The sequence below is a fragment of the Dendrobates tinctorius genome, unplaced genomic scaffold, assembly GCF_039654945.1.
Source record: "Dendrobates tinctorius isolate UK_male_01 unplaced genomic scaffold, ASM3965494v1 ptg000116l, whole genome shotgun sequence".
Taxonomy (NCBI): Eukaryota; Metazoa; Chordata; class Amphibia; order Anura; family Dendrobatidae; genus Dendrobates; species Dendrobates tinctorius.
Window position 1 is genome coordinate 18,164,275 of NW_027361784.1, and position 21,533 is coordinate 18,185,807.

At 43.7% G+C, this 21,533-nt stretch overlaps 1 protein-coding gene across 1 annotated transcript in view; it reads right to left on the bottom strand.

Annotated features, from left to right (window-relative positions):
* The window catches only part of EIF3H (eukaryotic translation initiation factor 3 subunit H), a 155,413-nt gene that overhangs the window by 12,816 nt on the left and 121,064 nt on the right, over positions 1-21,533 (bottom strand). Inside the window, exons 3-5 of the mRNA XM_073590224.1 lie at positions 20,715-20,882; positions 13,424-13,523; positions 11,835-11,984 (exon numbers count right to left, since the gene is read on the bottom strand). Coding sequence (XP_073446325.1) covers positions 11,835-11,984; positions 13,424-13,523; positions 20,715-20,882 — 418 coding nt within the window. The remainder of the gene's footprint in view (positions 1-11,834; positions 11,985-13,423; positions 13,524-20,714; positions 20,883-21,533) is intronic.

Genomic DNA, 21,533 nt, shown 5'->3' on the forward strand with positions numbered 1-21,533 from the left:
TCAAATATTGTGAATGGTGGATCCTGTGTTATATACTGTATGCAGAGGTGTTCTCAGTCATTGTACAGGAGGAGGAGGTGAGCTGTGATATCACCTATTGTAAATAGTGGATTCTCTTATCTACTGTATATAGAGATGAAAACCAAAAACAAAACACAAAACAAATATCCTGGAATAAAAAAGTAAAAAAATATATTGCAAAAATTGCATGAAGGTAGTAATAATAGTAATAATAAGGGTATTTAGTTAACATAATTTTGATCAAAATAATGTAGAAGCCATCCCGCCATGTGTTCATATGCAATTACATTTTGCATGCACATTAATTTACTTTTTCTGCTCAGACCCAGTTTCTCATTTGTTTCATTGTGCATTCTGTGCATATAAGGGTGTGACCGCCCTGTTTCTGAGTTGGAAAATCCATCCTGTCTGGCCTATACTATTACTGGTGGTTCAGTCCCTCTGTCCTTGTTCACATTTACGTCACTTGACAAGTGGAAAGGTTTTAAATACAAGAGTTAGGACTGTCCCACAAGGGTTGCCGTGACGTGGCGGGATGGCTTCTACATTATTTTGATCAAAATTATGTTAACTAAATACCCTTTTTATTACTATTATTACTACCTTCATGCAATTTTTGCAATATATTTTTTTACTTTTTTATTCCAGGATATTTGTTTTGTGTTTTGTTTTTGGTTTTCTCTGTGTAAAGGTCATGTGTTCATATGCAATTACATTTTGCATGCACATTAATTTACTTTTTCTGCTCAGACCCAGTTTCTCATTTGTATATAGAGATGTTATCAGCCATTATACAGGAGGAAGTGGAGGTGAGCTGTGACATCACCTACTGTGCATGGTGGATCCTGTGTTATCTACTATACATAGAGGAGCTATTTAACAGGAGAAGGTGTGCTGTGACATCACTTATTGTAAATGATGGCTCCTGTGTTATCAGTCATTGTACTGGAGGAGGAGGTGAGCTGTGACCAATTGCGAATGGTGGAGCCGGGGTTATGTACTATATGGATAAGTCTTATTAGTCATTGTACTGGAGGGGGCAGGAGGTGAGCTGTGACATCACCTAAAGATGCTATTAACATAAAAAAATTGAATCAAATAATAGGTCATATCCTTTAAAACCACCATGGTATCCACAGGCTGTGTCTTGAATTGCAGTACAGTACAAGAGTTGGGGATCAGCTGTCCCTGCAGCCACAGGCGGGCCCAGCTTCAATGTGAATATCTGTACATTGCAGACACTAACAGTGTACAGTACTAGTAGTGCAGTCATTTCTTACAGCTAAGGCTAATGGCCCCCACAAAGAGAAGGCACTTTATAGCGTGTACTGTATTAGAAGTACATTTCAATGCATCGAGTCTGCTGACAATACACAAGCTTCCCTGGCCATCAGCCACGTGCTGCACAACAATCCCAATATAGGGCCGCATTCACACGCTCATAACATGGAGCTCAGCGCACAGCTGTGAGCGCCGCAGCTAAACACATAATATACTGGGCGGACCCGGCTGCAAATAATGGGGCCAAGCCGATGCTTCAGGGAGCCAACACAGGAGCCGGTCCAAGCAGGTCTATACACTGCATCCAGGAGTGGGACGAGGGGATTCAATGTCCAAATGGAGGGTCTGCCGGGACGTGCGATAATATTTAATGATGTGCTGCAAATGGAAAAATGGATTTGTTATTAAGGGACTTTCACTTATTGAGGATCTCTGCATGTGGACTGCGAGGTATACAGGTCCAACAACGAGACGCATTACACAGGGAAAGGAGAAAAAAAAATAAATACGCTTCTATTTCTCAAAATACTTACCTTATTCACGTTTAATATAATATATATATATATATATATATATATATATATATATATACACACACACAATGTATGTGTGTGTATATATATATATATATACATACATACACACACACACAATGTATGTGTGTATATGCTAATAGCATCTTTAGGTGATGTCACAGCTCACCTCCTGCCCCCTCCTGTACATGGTACCCCTCGTTTAATGAAAGAAAAAACTTGAATCTGAAAAAAGTAATAAATCAAAAATCTATAAATCTATGAAAATTAACAAATGAAAGTCAGACATTGCTTTTCAACCATGCATCCACATAATTAAAAAAATAAAACTCATGAAATAGGCCTGGACAGAAATAATGGTACCCTTAACTTAATATTTTGTTGCACAACCTTTTGAGGCAACCACTGCAATCAAATGATTCCTGTAGCTGTCAATGAGACTTCTGCACCTCTCGACAGGTATTTTGGCCCACTCCTCAAGAGCAAACTGCTCCAGCTGTCTTAAGTTTGAAGGTTGCCTTTTCCAGACGGCATGTTTCAGCTTTTTCTAAAGATGCTCAATAGGATTTAGGTCAGGGCTCATAGAAGGCCACTTCAGAATAGTCCGATGTTTTCCTCTTAGCTAAAAAACACCCAAGAATGGATGTGTGTTTTGGTTCATTATCCTGTTGCAAGACCCATGACCTGCAACGGAGACCAAGCTTTCTGACACTGGGCAGCAAATTTCTCTCTAGAATCCCTTGATAGTCTTGAGATTTCATTGAACCCTGCAGATTCTAGACACCCTGTGCCAGATGTAGCAAAGCAGCCCTAGAACGTAACAGAGCCTCCACCATGTTTCACAGTAGGGACAGTGTTCTTTTCTTGGTATACTTCATTTGTCTGTCTGTGAACATAGCTGATGTGCCTTGCCAAAAAGTTAATTTTTTGTCTCATCTGTCCATAGGATATTCTCCCAGCTTTGTGGTTTGTCAATATGTAGTTTGGCAAATTCCAGTCTGGCTTTTTTTTTTTCAACAATGGTGTCCTCCTTGGTTATCTCCCATGAAGTCCACTTTGGCAGATACAACGACAGATGGTGCGATCTGACACTGATGTTCCTTGAGCTTGAAGTTCGCCTTTAGGCCATGTAAACACGTGCGGAAATGCTGCAGAAATTTCCGCAATATTTCCGCAACTCCCTCCGCGGGTAAAACGCATGCGAAGCGTTTTGCAAGCGTTTTTCGCTTGCGGAATGCTTGTGCATTCCAAGTGATTTCAAGCATCGCTTGGAAATGTGATTGACAGGTTGGTCACACTTATCAAGCATAGAGCTTGACAGGTGTGACCAACATTTTACTATTGATGCTGCCTATGCAGAATCGATTGCAAAAGATGGGATGTTAAAAACAATTTAAAACAATAAAAAATATTGTTATTCTCACGTTCCGACGGCCACCGGAGTCCTTCCCGCCTCTCACCATGCTCCCAGCATCTTTCGGTCCCAGTGATTCTTTGCGCGAATGACCGCCGATCACGTCACGCTCGCGAGAGCGTGACGTCATCTCAGGTGATTCGCACAAAGCACTACTGGGACTGGAAGATGCTGAGAGCATGGTGAGAGGCAGGAAGGACTCTGGTGTAGAACAATATTTTTTATTTTAATTCTATTTTTTACAGGGATATGGTACTCAGGGCATGGAGAGTCTCCCCTCCTCCAGACCCTGGGTACCATCTGCACATTGAGCGCTCACTTTATGCATGGTGGGCATAGCCACATGTGTAAAGTGAGCGTTTCAATGCAATCCTATGGATGTGGAATTGCCGCGATTCCGCAAAAAGAATGAGCATGCTGTGTATTTTCCCGCTATGCGGTTCCGCAGCGGAAAAATCCGCAGCATTATCACAGCATTGCGGAATCCCATAGGGTTGCAGGAGATACCTTTTTTTGCGTTTTCGAGGCGATTTTGCAGTGGAAAAACGCCGCGAAAACGTAAAAAAACCGCTACGTGTGCACACAGCCTTAATCTGTTTAGAAGTTTATCTGGGCTCTTTTGTTACCATTCGTATTATCCGTCTCTTTGATTTGACATCAATTTCCTCCTGTGCCCACATCCAGGGAGGTTGGCTATAATCCCATGGAGCTTAGATTTCTGAATAATATGTGCAACTGTAGTCACAGGAACATCAAGCTGCTTGGAGATGGTCTCATAACTTTTACCTTTAACATGTTTGTCTATAATTTTCTTTCTTATCTCCTGAGACAACTCTTTCCTTCGCTTCCTCTGGTCCATGTTGAGTGTGATACACACCATGTCACCAAACAGCACAGTGAGCATCTGTAGCCCTCTATACAGGCCACTCACTGATCCCAAGATTGTAGACACCTGTGATGCCAAATATTGGACACACCGCGATTTAACATGTCCCTTTTGTCACATTATTTTCAGGGGTACCATCATTTCTGTCCAGGCCTATTTCATGAGATTTATATTATTTTATTTTACTATTTTTTTTTAATTCTGTGGAAGCATGGATGAAAAGCAATGTCTGACTTTCATTTGTTAATTTTCATAGATTTTTGATTTACTACTTTTGTCAGATTCAAGTTATTTCTGTCGCCATTGTGGGTTTTTCTGTCATTAAACGAGGGGTACCAACAATTTTGACCACGTGTGTATGTATATGTATGTATATGTACGCGTATGGATGTATGTATATGTACATCTATATATATCTATATCTTAGATATATAGATATACACACACGGCAATCACTTACACTAATCCCCTTTTCTTACCGGGAACACATGTACACTCAGCTAGGTTGAGCGTGCATATGTACAGAGGGGTGAGGAGGACTGTCGGTCAGTGATATCTAACGGGTATTGTCAGCCTTTGTAATGAACGTATCAAAGGGGTCGGTAATACCCAAATATTAATCCATTTACATAATTACAGAGGAAGGGAGCAGCTCAGATGTTCCAGCATCATTTTAGCTATTACATGGAGTGGGACATGACGCTTCTGTCCGTTAATCATAGATGGCGGCACTTTAGTTTTGCCCACCATACTATCCGCTCCTACCTACCTCCAATCCATTGATTTTCTGACACCCATATGTAATTGTATGTAAGATTTCTGAGGTAAGTCAAGGCCCAGGACCGTGGAGGAAATAGTCATGGCCGCACGCCCATGTAACGACCACCATTTCTGGCCAGGCATACAAGGACCATTATTGATGCAAGTGCCACAAGGTACCATATATTTACCATACTACTCTTATTGACTTTTTATTGTTCCATATCTATAAAATATATTGATTTTAGACCAAGGAATATTTTTCGAATATCAAATACCAAATTAGGCAGAGGAGATCTGAGGGGAAGTTGCTGGCAAAATGGCGGTAGCAGACACGTGAGCCTCAGGTATGAGCACCCACAGATCTGAGGTAAATCTGAATCCGGACGTCCTGACTGAGGAGCGGAGCAGAGTCGTCTTACTGGCCATTTTCCTATCCTCCGGAGTGCCATGTCTAACATTTACTTCACAGAGGAAGAGAAGTGACAAGGTACAAGCTGCGAGGCGAGGCCTGCGCAGAGGAGCCAGACATTCCCCCTCGTGTACCACAGCCATACATCACTTTATTTTTTTTTTTCTTTTTACGACGCTAACACTATGAAAGAAAATGAGCTGCCTGAGCGGATTTTATAAGAAACTGTGGGACTCGGGCCGGGGAACAGGGAGTTATTGTTAGGACTTTGTGGTAACGCGGTGTTTGCTTCCGTCGCCACGGAAACCGAGGCCTGGAAAGCGATAACTAAAACAGATGTGGTGCGAGACATGAAGTAACTGATAAGTACCGGCCAAGCGTACCGGCCCTGGGGTTTTTTTTCCACAGATCTCAATTGTACGATACGCCCCCGGTGCTCCTATATAACGGAGCTTTGACGATTGACACGCCGATATTTTGATAAACGGAAACATGAAAAAATGCAAAAAAAATAAAACTAAAAATGGTCTTTTAAAGCGACAGAACTACTCCCAAAGCAATAAAAATAAATGGTGCCACCATATATTGAACGCCGGGGAGAAACTGAGACACGTTCATACCCGTAGGACTGTAAAAATGAGGAAAAATACAGATACTACGGATCCCCACACAGCGGAAACCATCATCCTCCATGGACCATCGTTTAGCTTCTACAGCCTCGGAGTGCGAAGATGAATGCGTTAAGGCCTCCGTAAACCTAACATGAAGTCAGCCCGATTTCAGTGGGACCACATGAAAGGTGTACAGGGTTCCTCAACTCTCCCGCAGCAAATGTCGACAGATCATAAATTCAACGCCTGATCTTTTTGCTCTTAGGAGATAGAAGCTGCTGAACAAGGCATCTGGAATCTGCTTTCTCCCCTCTCCGCGTCGAAAAAACATACATGAATGCTCAACACAGACTAGTGAGCATGCATGTCTTTGGGGAAGTCACGAGTGTTACCCTTTCAGTCGGCCAAAAAATAACCTTATTTGTATGTCCTCCTTCCCAGCGAATCCAGTGACCCTCTAGAAAGTTCAAACTTAAATATAGTCATGAATCATCTTAGAAGATTGATCAGGAGGAGAGAGATAAGAGCTAACGGACCATACAGTCAGACAAGCTCGCTGAACGATTCACTGGTAACTCATTCTGCAGTACGCTATGTACTGGTATACACAGAGGCTGCGGAATGCTTAAATGAAAGCGGCTTCAGTCTTAAGATATTAAGGAGAAAATGGTGATACTTAGTGCTGAGCGACTTTAGTCGGATCGGGTTTCATGAAACAAAATTTGTTTCAGATGAAACTGGTCCGACTAGGGCAAAAAAAGTCGGCGTTTTGTCCGAAACCCGACCCCAATGCAAGTCAATGGGGAATAAAAGTCGGCATTGCGCGGATGACATTCATCCACTCAATGCCGACTTTTATTCCCCATTGACTTGCATTGGGGTTGGGTTTTGGACGAAACTCCAACTTTTTTTTGCCCTAGTCGGACCAGTTTCATCTGAAACAAATTTTGTTTCTTGAAACCCGATCCGACTAAAGTCGCTCAACTCTAGTGATACTGCGTCCAGAGCCGCGTTTTGAAGAACCACCATCAAAAAACAGTGTGTGTTACGATTTGCCACAGTATTCAGATTCTTGCCCCCACTATGTGTGAAGGCACATCTACTACTATAACTTTAGTAGAAAAAAGGATAACCAAAGACTTAAAGGGGGTATGTCACTAGGGTCACTAGGTAAAAAGTGGACTTTTTTGCTTTTCTTTTATTCCCACCTCTCCCCTGTGTATTCCGCTTTTTAACTTTTTTAAACCCGACATACGGTTCCAGAGATATGGGCCTTTTTAATTCGTGTGCGCAACAGATTAGCCAAAAGGGCATGGCTGTCAGAACTTGGGGGCGGGTCTTTAGTCCGCTTTTCAGTTATCCCAAGAGCCACGCCCTCGTGGTAAAGACCAGTGAAAAGTCACCCTAGATATAAAGGCCCGTATCTCTGGAACTGTATGGCGGATTTTAAAAAGGTAAAAAGCGAAATTCTCAGTGCAGCCGCGGTAATAAATTAGGAGCAAAAAAAAAAAAAAAAACAACTTTTACCATGTGATGGGATTAAGCAAGAAAAACCTTCAAATATCAAAAGATGATATCTAAACAGGATCTGTAGAATATAAATTCCTAAAATTTGTACACGTGATCTTATGAAGATTAGTGCTTCTAATCTCATTACAAACCGAAAAGTAGAAGGAGGTAAAAAAAAACAACAAAAACTAATGACAACCTAAAGCTGTGATTGAAGTAAAAGAAAATAAATACAGCAAGCACAAAACGGGAGCCATAAATTAAAAAAAAAAAAATTATAATTACAACTCAATGTATAAAACAGGAATGAGTGTGTGAACGCCGCCCCGTTACTTGATTTATAACTCGTCTGTAGAGAACAGTCCGGGGCTGTGAGCGCCATTATTTCATGATCATAAATATCCTGTCAGAGCGGCTCTTTACCTTCACAGTGCTAACCCCACTTATATAAAACAGTTGCTGGTTAGGAGCAACTACAAATGTTGTTAGGCGAGGCCAATGTGTGAACACCGTCAATAAAACATGGAGACCCCGGAGGGGGAAGGAGGTTGGAGCTTAAGGATAAGGAGCGAGATACATTTTTATGTGGTTATTGTCCAGAGGGAGTATATGGCAGACGTATAACCCTAGAGTTGCTGGGGGAAGCCTAGGATTTCAAATATTAAAAAAATAAACGATTAAGTACAAAAACAAAACGTAAAAATTTGAATAAAAAAATAGAAATAGGAAAATAAAATGAAAACAATATAAAAGGACAAAAAAAAAAAATTGTAATAAAAAATAAAATACAAAAATTAAACGAATATAAAAAACAAAAAAGTTAAAATTGAATAAAAAATACTAAAAATAAATATGAAAATAATGTCATTAAAGCAAAAAGAAAAGACAAATGAATAAAATGTGAAAAAATATGAAAAAATGAATTCAAAATAAAGGATAAAAAAGGTTAAAAATCTAATTAAAAAAATAACAAATAGAAAAATAAAAAAAAGTTAAAATTTGAGTTGTATTTTTTTAAAGGCAAAAACATCTCTTTTTGTAGTAACCAGACCCCCGTACGTATTATCTGACCCAGACTCCATTTCGTACTGTTACAGGATCAGCTGAAGTGTTACGCCTGGCTTAATGCCCCCCGCCCTTCACTGTAGGTTTATATTTGCAAAAAAAAAAAAGAAAAAAGGTAACCATCTGCCATTTTTCTGAGCCAATACGATGATATATAGCGTGCGTCTTTCCAACGTGGCGGAATAACAAGTATTTCATCCAATATATGCATTGTGCAGAATTTGATTTCCGAGATCTGAAATGGCAAAATGTCTTTGGCAGGCTGCGAAATTGTTCGCTACCACTACAAAAGTAATAAATGTGAGCGTTGTGCCCCGAGCTGAACCGCGGTCATCGCTTCGCCCCCCCACCCCACCCCTTGTAGAGCTAGTGTATAAAAGCTTCATGAATCAGGGAACACATCTGTGGCTGTCAGGGCACGCCGGCCGTTATTCCGAGGTAGCTCGGCCCCGCGTCCCACTGTCGAGGGAGCGTAATAAAAAATAATAACAAGGTGATGTTTAGAAGGCAGTGTGATAAGGCGGGAACGTGTCCGGGAAATGGAGACTGAAATGCTCGCTGATTGCTGAACATTACAGTCTCGCTCACAAGTGTGTGGGTGATAAAACGTTCTCAGTGACAGGCAAACAAAAAAAGGGTCTGTGCTGCCGAGTGCCGGAAAGTGTTCAGACACCTACAGTTAGAGCACTGGGAACAAACACAGGGTAAAGCGAACCGGCCAGGATGGTTTTGCATGGCCTAAGGCAGTATAGGTCCCAACAAAATGATAAAAAGGAGACCGGTCCCTGCAGTAATCAGATATGCCATCACTGACAAATCGAGCTTTGATGGCCAGCATTGCGCTTTCAGGCTGCTTTGCGTGTGCCGTGTGTATGTACTCCTAGTACACAGACTGGGCTAGAAGTGCACTGGGGGAGTGTATGTACTCCTAGTACACAGACTGGGCTAGCAGGGCACTGGGGGAGTGTATGTACTCCTAGTACACAGACTAGGCTAGAAGTGCACTGGGGGAGTGTATGTACTCCTAGTACACAGACTGGGCTAGAAGTGCACTGGGGGAGTGTATGTACTCCTAGTACACAGACTAGGCTAGAAGTGCACTGGGGGAGTGTATGTACTCCTAGTACACAGACTAGGCTAGCAGTGCACTGGGGGAGTGTATGTACCCCTAGTACACAGACTAGGCTAGAAGTGCACTGGGGGAGTGTATGTACTCCTAGTACACAGACTAGGCTAGAAGTGCACTGGGGGAGTGTATGTACTCCTAGTACACAGACTAGGCTAGCAGTGCACTGGGGGAGTGTATGTACCCCTAGTACACAGACTAGGCTAGAAGTGCACTGGGGGAGTGTATGTACTCCTAGTACACAGACTAGGCTAGCAGGGCACTGGGGGAGTGTATGTACTCCTAGTACACAGACTGGGCTAGAAGTGCACTGGGGGAGTGTATGTACTCCTAGTACACAGACTAGGCTAGCAGGGCACTGGGGGAGTGTATGTACTCCTAGTACACAGACTAGGCTAGCAGTGCACTGGGGGAGTGTATGTACTCCTAGTACACAGACTAGGCTAGAGGTGCACTGGGGGAGTGTATGTACTCCTAGTACACAGACTAGGCTAGCAGGGCACTGGGGGAGTGTATGTACTCCTAGTACACAGACTAGGCTAGCAGGGCACTGGGGGAGTGTATGTACTCCTAGTACACAGACTAGGCTAGAGGTGCACTGGGGGAGTGTATGTACTCCTAGTACACAGACTAGGCTAGCAGGGCACTGGGGGAGTGTATGTACTCCTAGTACACAGACTGGGCTAGCAGGGCACTGGGGGAGTGTATGTACTCCTAGTACACAGACTAGGCTAGAAGTGCACTGGGGGAGTGTATGTACTCCTAGTACACAGACTGGGCTAGCAGGGCACTGGGGGAGTGTATGTACCCCTAGTACACAGACTAGGCTAGAAGTGCACTGGGGGAGTGTATGTACCCCTAGTACACAGACTAGGCTAGAAGTGCACTGGGGGAGTGTATGTACCCCTAGTACACAGACTAGGCTAGCAGTGCACTGGGGGAGTGTATGTACTCCTAGTACACAGACTAGGCTAGAAGTGCACTGGGGGAGTGTATGTACTCCTAGTACACAGACTGGGCTAGAAGTGCACTGGGGGAGTGTATGTACCCCTAGTACACAGACTAGGCTAGCAGGGCACTGGGGGAGTGTTTGTACTCCTAGTACACAGACTGGGCTAGAAGTGCACTGGGGGAGTGTATGTACTCCTAGTACACAGACTGGGCAGACTAGGCTAGAAGTGCACTGGGGGAGTGTCGATGTACTGTACCCAGAACACAGACTAGTGTTCAAGTGCATTGGGGGGTGTGCCAAATAAATGGCCAATGTGCTCAGTGAGCTTATGCCACGCCCACAATGTACATCCATGGTAATTTGCATGTGGCATCAAAACTGGAATTCTCAGCGATGCCACATCACATTACCAGAAGACAACATTTTTATCGTTGTTCTGTCACGATCTATACAGTCACTAGCTTTATTAGTAAAAATCACTGTGACCGGTTCCCTTTGAGAGGGCATCCAGTCTTCAAAGCTTATGCCGTTTATCTTATCCTACCGGGAGCACGTGGGTCGCCTGCTTTGGCTGCCACTGTAACAATCTGCAGATTTTCACGTGTGAACGTGCCCCGAGATACATTTCTACAGAGCTAAAATATCCTGAGAGGGGCAGACATGTTCACCACCGCTCCAATAACTACCTATGGGGCTGCAAGCACTGTCACAAGTTGGATGAGTGACATGTCGCCATGTAGCCCCAGCCATAGTTATAACTCTTATTAGTAACTTTATACTGCTGACTACTTTGGGGGATTTTACCCCTTTTGGACGAGCAGCCATATTTTCCTGTAGATAATGGAAATAAGCTCAGCGAATCTCCATGGGGCGGGCTTATTTGTCTGGGGATGCCCCTACCGGCAGCACATTGGAGGATTGGGTAAGTGAACATCGGGCAAGATTCCCACCACACACTACTAGAAAACAAGTCGTCACATCAGAAAGTGTCTTGGGTCCCTGCAACTGTTACTGTGAGACTGAAGCCCCTTATTCAGGATCAGTGCTCAGCTCCAACGCTCGTACAGGAGGACAGCTCGGCAATGTGGCATCTGATGCACAAGCCTGTTGACCCATAGGCACGGTTCCTGCCATTGTACGGTGCCTCCGAGAGAAAACCATAAAGGGCCACGTAACGCTGCATGCTAGGAAAATGTACACAAAAACGGGTAACCCTCCCGGCCTTGTGGGTAAGGGAACATTCCCCGACCACCACCTGTCCTCACCTGCTGGACAGACTGAGGAGCTCGTGCTTCTCCGCCACAGGCACCTTCTTGTCCAGTTCCCAAATCAGCACATTGATGAGATGCGAGTTCTTAATGACGATGGGAACCTCTTCAAACATGTGCTCATAGGCGATGCTGGCCTTCTTCAGTCTGCGAAGAGGAGGACATTGACATCAGAACGGCAGCACAAGATGGAATTACAAAGAACAAATATTGTGGACTTTAGGCCTCTCTCAGCCTAATATTCATTATCTGCTCTCAATACAGCTGAAGAGGTCGGGTTCCTGGAGATGTGCTGCCAGAACACCCCACCGAAGGGAATATCCGCCAGGGTGACCGTTGGGTGACATGATCTCCTGCGCTGCGCAAAAGATCATGGTTCTCGGCAGCACATTGCCTTGTGTAAGGAAGACCAGCGCTGCTGTAAAAATGGCCGCCTACTCACACTGAACCATCCATTACAGATCTTCGAGCGAACATTGGAAGTGTGGTCTGCCCGTAGGTTATTAACGACTGCCGACCAGTAAGCAAGCAGCTGGACGGCGATCGCTTAGTGCCGCATATTGGCTGGTGTGAACAGACCCTTAACGATCGGGTGATACACGTGGTTTATGGGGAAACCCTTCAAAAAGGAATCAACTATATGTGGAATTACTTACTATATCATCGATGACTCATCATAATGGACCCTTCAAAAAAAGGCAGACAACCACCAACCGTATTCAAGTATTTGGCTACCGCAAGAAATATCAATATCCAGAACAGCAACTTCTCAATATGACGACGTGTGAGACATTTTATGTACATATATTTCAGCTGGAGTAATTTACTGCTAGAAGACCCTCAGCGATACAGGGTGCATAACACAGGCTCGCCTTAAAATGGGTATTTCCATCTCCAATATCCTATCCCAATAAGTAGTAGGTGTAATAATACTAATAATATTAGCAAATACCTCCAATAAGAAATGCAGCATAGTTCTTCTGCTTCGCTTTGTCGCTTACCTCATGTGCAGGGCTTTGGTATCCATGGCTACGACCACTGAGTGACAGTTAACTAGTTGCTAGTGGTTATAGCCATGGATACCTAAGCTACTACAATGCCCTGCACATGGGGCAATCGACAAAGCGAAGCAGAAGAACTATACTACATTTCTAATTGGAGGTATTTCTTAATATTAGAGGATCTTTAAGATTGGAATGCCGCTTTAACTGCAAGCTTGTCATAACGCAAAACCTTTTAGGAATACCTGTGTATTTATTCCATTTTTTCTTCTCAAAAACTATGGGAAAAATTGGACTCAACACCATAATACCCCATAACCCTTTTTTTTTTTAATATTAAATATTATGAAATAAAGGAGCCCTAATTATCAATAAACCCGTTCCGCTTCTGCATTATACGTCTTCTCCTGGTCAGGAATGTTGACGATTAGAAAAACTTCAGGGAGCCGATTCTTGGATCCGGCACCCGGTAATCTGTTTATTCTCGATCGCTGAACGTCGTGTTCTCTGCCGCTTGCCTCACACCTCTACAACTCGAGAAACAAGCCGCCTGCCAAGCACCACACACACACGCGGCACACGTACCCTTCTGCAGAGAAGTCTTTTTCCTTGCAGACTTCCATCAGTTTCGGAGTCAGTCGATAAGCCTTGAGCGACAGCGAGCCCTGACCGGTCTTAATGGGATCTAAAAAAAAAAAAAAAAAAAAACAAACAATCAAAACAGAAAAATAAAGACATCGATGAACACAATCAAAAGTGAACAGGAAGAAAAAATAAAACTGGGCAAAAATAGAAAATTCTTAAAATACAGAACAGTCCATCAGATACATCTCTCTCTGGCAAGCTAGAATGGTTTCTGCACCCATCCCAAATTGCAGCAGCCCCATACCGGGACATCACGCAACAGCAAAGTTGATCTCAGTTATGGCTTTGCCATGTTGACGAGCAAGAACCCGGAGATCGTATGATCGGCAGGTCCAGCTGAGGCAGAAACATTGTGGATTAAATAAAAAGAGGTCACCAAGCTTCTTGCGTGTCAGGCGAATTTTAATTCAAATTAGGTTAGTATCACCAGTATCATACTTTGATGGAAAAAAAATCATGATGAACCTGTCAGTATTTATTTGCTCTAATCTGACAGCAGCATGATGTAGGGGCAGAGATCCTGATTCCAGTGATGTGTCACTTAGAATCACAGCTTTCTCTGCTGCAGATCTAGCAGAGCTCTGAATGTTGAGCTGGGTATAACCCCGCCCCCACCTCTGATTGGCAGCGGCGAGGTTGGATTAGGAGGCATGTCACATCTAATCCAGTAGTGATATCTCCTGCTGATCAAACACGGATTGCGTTGAAAAGGCAAAACACAGCCCAGTAAGTGACATCGTTGGAATCAGGATCTCAGCCCATACAAAACCTGCTGAGAGAATCCCTTCAAGGGAAAGTTGTTTGTCAGTACTTTTCAAAATAGTTGCCCATATATAAATCTTCCAAATATGTGCCAAAAGGACTCACTTTTGTTTTACATCTGCCCTGAAAAGTATAGGTCCTTATGAAGAAAAACACAAACTACCCTGGTCACACGCTCGTGTCAGTACTGTGGCAGACAAACCAGAGCAGCGCGCGTCTCCTATGTCAGCCTGTGAATCCTGGTCTCCTTGTGATTATTGGGTCCCATGGCATCACGATAACACAGCAGATTCAGGTCACAACGTTGCAATAGCCAAGTAATATCCAGAGGAGCCCTGGATACTGGCACTGGAGCGCCACCTTAGGAAACCTGCGGTGCACTGGTCTGGCTGTCACCATTACCAAAGCCGACGACGGACCAAGGATTCTTTTGGGTCATTGCTAGTACTCTATATTCCCGTATATTCACAGAGTAGTATACACCTAAATATTAAGTGCAATCCTAAAAGATTTTGGCTGTCCAGGGCAGCCCACGTATGTAACCACAGATTCATGTTATGATGAAACAGTTTTTGGCGAAAATTACAATAAATCCGCCAGGTAGAAGATGACGCCTTTCATCTCTTCTCCACCAAAGCCGCGTCCAAAGAGCAAAAATGTCGCAAATTTCTATCAATTCCCCAGGATATTGTTATCCGAGCTCAGCATACCGACAAAATAGAAACCCCGATTCCAGTGATGTGTCACTTACTGGGCTGCTGGGCAGTTTTATCAGCAAGGAGATCACCACTAGAGGACTATTAAACCCGCTTCCTTGTATTCATCTATATTCACAATCCCTGTATAAGCCTTTCCCCCCAACGAATGGCAGTTTTCTGCCTATGCACAGTATACACATAGCTGCCAATCACTGATGGGGACAAGGTTAATCAGAGCTCAGCCTTCAGAGCTCAGCCACGACAGAAAGCAAGACTGAACACAAGCACCATTTACATGTATTAGTCTGGAAACACCGCCGCCGCCCCCCGCCACAACTTTACGACGCAAATATGTTCGAGTCCCAGGGCCGGCATGTCTCGTGGTTGTTCCAACAGCCGCAACACATACAGGGAATGCCTAACAAACAGGTAATCCCTGCATGTGTTATAATCCCTGATGTGAGACATGCAGGGGCGAGGACTCAAAACATTTTTCGAGCACGCAGAAGACACTCTGTTAGCACCCGAGCATGCTCAGATAACACCTTATCCCGGCACATTCACTCGTCACTACTGGCCACTGCTACAGCTTTTCATAGGAGGTCGATCTCAGTGTGTGCAGCTCCTGCAAGATCTTGGCTATAGAGCTTGCCAGCGCTGCTCTGAAGATGCTAGCATCTGGCCAGCTCCAGACCTCCTGCGCATCTTCATTGTTGCTCCTCCTCTGCCGCTGGTCTGAGCTGTCAATCAGAGGCACACCACCTACTGCCAATCTCGCCTGCTCGCTCCCTGGCTGATCGGCAGCATATTCACACTGGCAGATATTAGAGAGTGGCCGTCCTTAGGAACAATTATCGCCCTGGGTAGAATTGCAAATTATTAGCCCCAATTATTTTGCTTTCATTTTGTCAGGAAAGCTAGGAGGAGGCTCCGAGACACACACCGGATGGAGGGCCCTATATCTGATGGGACCGGGCGACGTAGCATTGTAGAGTCAGAGCCCAAGCCATCTAGTACAAGTTAACCCTTCATGCACTGGCGGACACAGACCCATACCCTGTGCAAGAACAATATATGAGCTGTTCACAGTCTGATTGCTCACCATAATTCACCTGTTTTGGGGGGGGGGGAGGGGGTTGTGCCCCCCTTATAATTGGTGCAACCTGGGGCCCAAGATGTATGTTCACCCCTGCCTTCAGGGGTGCATTGTGTTTAATGAGGGAAGCATTTTTCAAAAGCACAATGGACCATAGGAGTTTGTAGGTGCTGTGTAGAAACATCACATCAAAGCGAGTCATTTATACCCAAATATTAGGTGTAATAAAAAAAAAATACAAAAATTGCAAAAAAGGAAACTAAGCAATTAGTTAATCTTTTTGTCTCCCGTCTGCTGCTGTTGCCTCTACTAGCAATAAGGAAGAGAGAAGGCCGGGTGCTGAAAAATGACTACGATTTCAATGCTTGGCTTATTAGCATGCAGACTACAAAGCCGCCCGCCACACTGCGCGCCTCCGGTGCATCTCAAATCAGCAACACAATGGCCACAGAGGCGTCTCTCTAGTTCACAGAGATACAGATCCCCTCCAAGCACAGGACGAGTGGCTCCTGCCCGCAGACCGCTAGTGCAGGGGTGAAGGAGCAGGCGGCCGAGGGGGGTGTACAGTCATGGCCAAAAGTTTTGAGAATGACACAAATATTAATTTTTACAAAGTCTACTGCTTCATTTTTTCAAATGGCAATTTACATATACTCCAGAATGTTATAAAGAGTGATCAGCTTAACAGCAATTACTTGCAAAGTCAATATTTGCCTAGAAAATTAACTTTATCCCCCAAAACACATTTCAACATCATTGCAGCCCTGCCTTAGAAGGACCAGCTAACATCGTTTCAGTGATTGCTCCATTAACACAGGTGTGGGTGTTGATGAGGACAGGGCTGGAGATCAATCTGTCATGATTAAGTAAGAATGACACCACTGGACACTTTAAAAGGAGGCTGGTGCTTGGCATCATTGTTTCTCTTCTGTTAACCATGGTTATCTCTAAAGAAACACGTGCAGTCATCATTGCACTGCACAAAAATGGCCTAACGGAAGAGTATCGCAGCTAGAAAGATTGCACCTCAGTCAACAATCTATCGCATCATCAAGAACTTCAAGGAGAGAGGTTACCTTGTTGCCAAAAAGGCTCCAGGGCGCCCAAGAAAGACCAGCAAGTGCCAGGACCGTCTCTTAAAAGTGTTTCAGCTGCGGGATCGGGCTACCAGCAGTGCAGAGCTTGCTCAGGAATGGCAGCAGGCAGGTGTGAGTGCATCTGCACGCACTGTGAGGCGGAGACTCTTGGAGCAAGGCCTGGTCTCAAGGAGGGCAGCAAAGAAGCCACTTCTCTCCAGAAAAAACATCATGGACAGACTGATATTCTGCAAGAGGTACAGGGAGTGGACTGCTGAGGACTGGGGTAAAGTCATTTTCTCTGATGAATCCCCTTTTCGATTGTTTGGGACATCTGGAAAACGGCTTATTCGGAGAAGACCAGGTGAGCGCTACCACCAGTCTTGTCTCATGCCAACTGTCAAGCATCCTGAAACCATTCATGTGTGGGGTTGCTTCTCAGCCAAGGGAATGGGCTCTCTCAGTCTTGCCTAAAAACACAGCCATGAATAAAGAATGGTACCAGAATGTCCTCCAAGAGCAACTTCTCCCAACCGTCCAAGAGCAGATTGGCGATCAACAATGCCTTTTTCAACATGATGGAGCACCTTGCCGTAAAGCAAAGGTGATAACTAAATGGCTCAGGGAACAAAACAGAGATTTTGGGACCATGGCCTGGAAACTCCCCAGATCTTAATCCCATTGAGAACTTGTGGTCAATCATCAAGAGACGGGTGGACAAACAAAAAATAAAAGCATTGATTTTGCAAGAATGGACTGCTATCAGTCAGGATTTGATCCAGAAGTTGATTGAGAGCATGCCAGGGAGAATTGCTGAGGTCCTGAAGAAGGGTCAACACTGCAAATATTGACTTGCTGCATTAACTCATTCTAACTGTCAATATAACCTTTTGTTACTCATAATATGATTGCAATTATATTCTGTATGTGATAAAAACATCTGACAAACACATGAAAACCAGAGGCCAGCAGATCATGTGAAAATATAATATTTGTGTCATTCTCAAAACTTTTGGCAATGACTGTATGTGGTGGCTAGCTTGCCTTTACAGCAGTACACCGCGCTTCATGTAGAATTACGCTACGTAAATTGGTGTGATGACACTTCAATACTTGTTTTTTTTGGACTGGGAAGTTAACACCTGCAGATCGTACGCTCTATACACAGAGGGGCAAGGCCTAACGAGTCGATCACAGGGGAGAGGAATCGCAAAGCGGCACAGCAAGAACAACCGCCGCTTCCGATGGCGGCGTCTCGTCTGCAGGCGTCCTCTGCACTAGTCACAGCGATAATGATGCAAACACAATAAATATATGTCCAGAATATAAAAATGAATCCAAAACTTACCTAATCCGTAACTTACTAGTCTCATCTCAAAATACTACAAATACCGGTGAGCTCTTTATAAGGCCCCTGCCCTGCGTGGAGTACTACAGACCCTCTCCTAGGGATATAAAGGCCTCTGGAGGTCCAATGAGGGTGCACAGGAGGGAACCAGGCACTACATTAGGGATCGGTCCATTTCCAGTTTTTAACCTTTATCTTATGCTAAAATGGAAACATTTTGGGTTTTTTTTTTGCCTTTTTAAATGTTTTTAATGAGTATTTTTCCTTGTTCAATTTTACTTTGATTCGATATAAAAATAAGTTAATTTTTGGATGCGCCAAGATTTTTGTGGGAGCTTCATCTTTGTCTTTTTCTTTCAAGTACACATTTATTACATCCCCATCTATAAATTATCTATACCATTTATAATATAGATTGATTATGTATTTTTTTTTTTTTTGTTTCTTGTAATAACACCACCAAGAAAAAAAAAAAAAAAAAAAAATTCCACGCATAAAAAAAGCTAGAAAAACACCAAAAACTATTCTAGGATCTCATTCACACAGTGTTTCAAACTTTTTTTTTTTTTTTTTTTTTTTTGACTGGGGAGGGGGGTGGTGTAACATTTAACAGCTGCAAAATGAACTAAAATATCATTTACTTTTCTTACGTTAATTGACCGGCGGTCTGTTTTGCGGTGTTTTGTTTATTTTTTTTATTGTCATGTTTTTCCTGCATTTTTCAGCGAGTTATTTTTATATTGGGATTGATGGGAAATAAAAATAAAAAAGTGCAATTTATTGTGGAACAGTATTTATTGGGGCGATTTTAGTGTGATCTTTTGGGGGTGGGGGAACGTAGCAAAAGCCCCACGTGTGAACATAGCAGCTCACACAGAACGCTAGCCCCATGGTGAGCCAAAAAGTCACCCGTACGAGGTCGATAGAATACTGAACTATATATTGTGTAGGAGAAAGATGTGCTAAAACAAAAATAAAAAATACTTTGCTAATAAAAGAAAATTAACCAAGCAGAACATGAAAAAAAAAAAAAAAAACATAAAACACACAAAAAATACGTCCGTGTCCTGATCCGCTGTCCCGACCAGAAAGAGAAGACATCTGGCCGCCCCTTAAACGTTCACAAGTTCCCCGAGAAGCTTATTCTGAGAATTAATATTAATTCGCCAATTACACTTTCATAAGAGAGTCATAAAAAGCGTCTAATAGATTTTGCATATTGCTTTTTAAGGGAACTGTTTTTGGCCACGTCCTCGCGTTACAGAGCTCCTGCGCCGACACATTTTCTGGAGCCGTCCGGATGATAATTTTGACTCTCGGCTCCCCGATCGGCGTCCGCTCAGGCAGAAAGGTGACAAGAACGAGACGCAAGACATCGAGAACGAGTGGAAAATTCATCAGGCCGTGAGGTCATGTTTCCAGCCAATCTAAGTAGACTTTAACAACTTGTTCTCTGCCGTAATCCCATTGTTCACATACTGGAATGATTTGGGGGCAGCGCGTGAGATTGATCGCGGTCATTAGGGGTTTTTTTTCTGAAAGATACGCGGGGGACGTTAGCGGTCGCCTCTCAGCTGGAAGCTGTACGCCGGACTGCCAGATATGGCATAGGTAGGGAGGTGGGGAGCCATAAAGCTGTTAAATTGCCCATGGTCCTGATAGAGGACGGAACATCTGGTCTGGAGTGCTTGAGGAAACACCATTAAACCGGCCGCCGAAAGAGGGGAGAAGAAAAAAATGTTTGCGTTCGGGGAGTGGGGGGGGGGGGGGGACAGAGCCGCATTTGTGTGCGCCCTGTCAGGTATTAAAGGGAGAAGAAAAAAAAAAAAAATTATATATATATATATATATTTTAATATTATTAAATAATTTTGAGACTTGGCAAATTTCATCATGATTGGTCAGTCACGTATTTCAGAGCCAGACGTTGTAGTAATCGAGGTTTGTTAGACATCTGGTCTAGTTCCACCAGCCTTCACCGAGGGAGAGGAATAAAAATGAAGCGACCACTCTCCCGGCATTCCTGAGCGTACACATCAGGTCTCTGATAGCAAGAAAAATAAACACCGAGGAGGAAACGCTGTCTAGACGGAGCTGCTGCTCGGCCCGCTACACACACAGTTGGTATTTACTTAAAAGGGACTGCCAGGCTACCTCAGCCCCGAGAACTCCACATCCCCATCAGCCGGAGAGGGCACCTCTGCCAGATCACGGAAAACAGCGATAAAAAGAAAAACGATACGAGCCTTACCGTAAATGAGCACCACAGATTCCTCGATGGCGTGCTGGTAGCTGAACTGGGAGTCCAGGAGGGCACGGCTGACAAACGTGCCGTAGTAGGTGGACTGGTACCAGCCGACGTGGAGATGGTCGATGTTGACGTGACGGAGGCTTCTCATCATCTCCATCTGATACTGAACTAAAAAGTGAGAGGAAAATAAAAAAAAAGTTGTGATAAACCATATATAATATACATATATATCCCACAAAGATATGGCGGCTTTATAACACACAGTGCAATTCCTTCTGCTGAGTATGATCAATGCCAGTAGGCTGCAGGCAAAGGTCTCCATGTAAGGTCTACCTACTAAAATGTTTAGCATTTGTATTGTCAAAAATAGGAATGGCATCATATCCACAGTGTGGTGCAATGGTAATACTACCACGGGCCACAGAAGAGGTGGTATAGATGTGTGCATGTACCCTTCTGCCAAGTCGTACCTCCAAATTACAACGGCCCGGTAATAATTACAGTAGGTTATTAGTTACCAAGTTACTAGCACATTAGTATAAACATGCCTAATTTAACCAGGGCACGCAAGCATAACCTTAGGTTAGGACTTTAGCTAAAGGTTCCAGTACACGTCAGCTAAACCCACCAATTTGAAGTGGATCGACTACATTAAAAATTGGCTAAATCCTGAAAATTTTGATGTGAATGGTGACCATCCGGTGTATGAAGCCTCCAGACTCTCCCTGTGACATTATGTCATTTGAGAGAAGGATCGGATGGTTGGTGTTTCAACATCTAAAACGTAACTTCAGGGAAGGCGAGCAGCTGCCAAAAGAA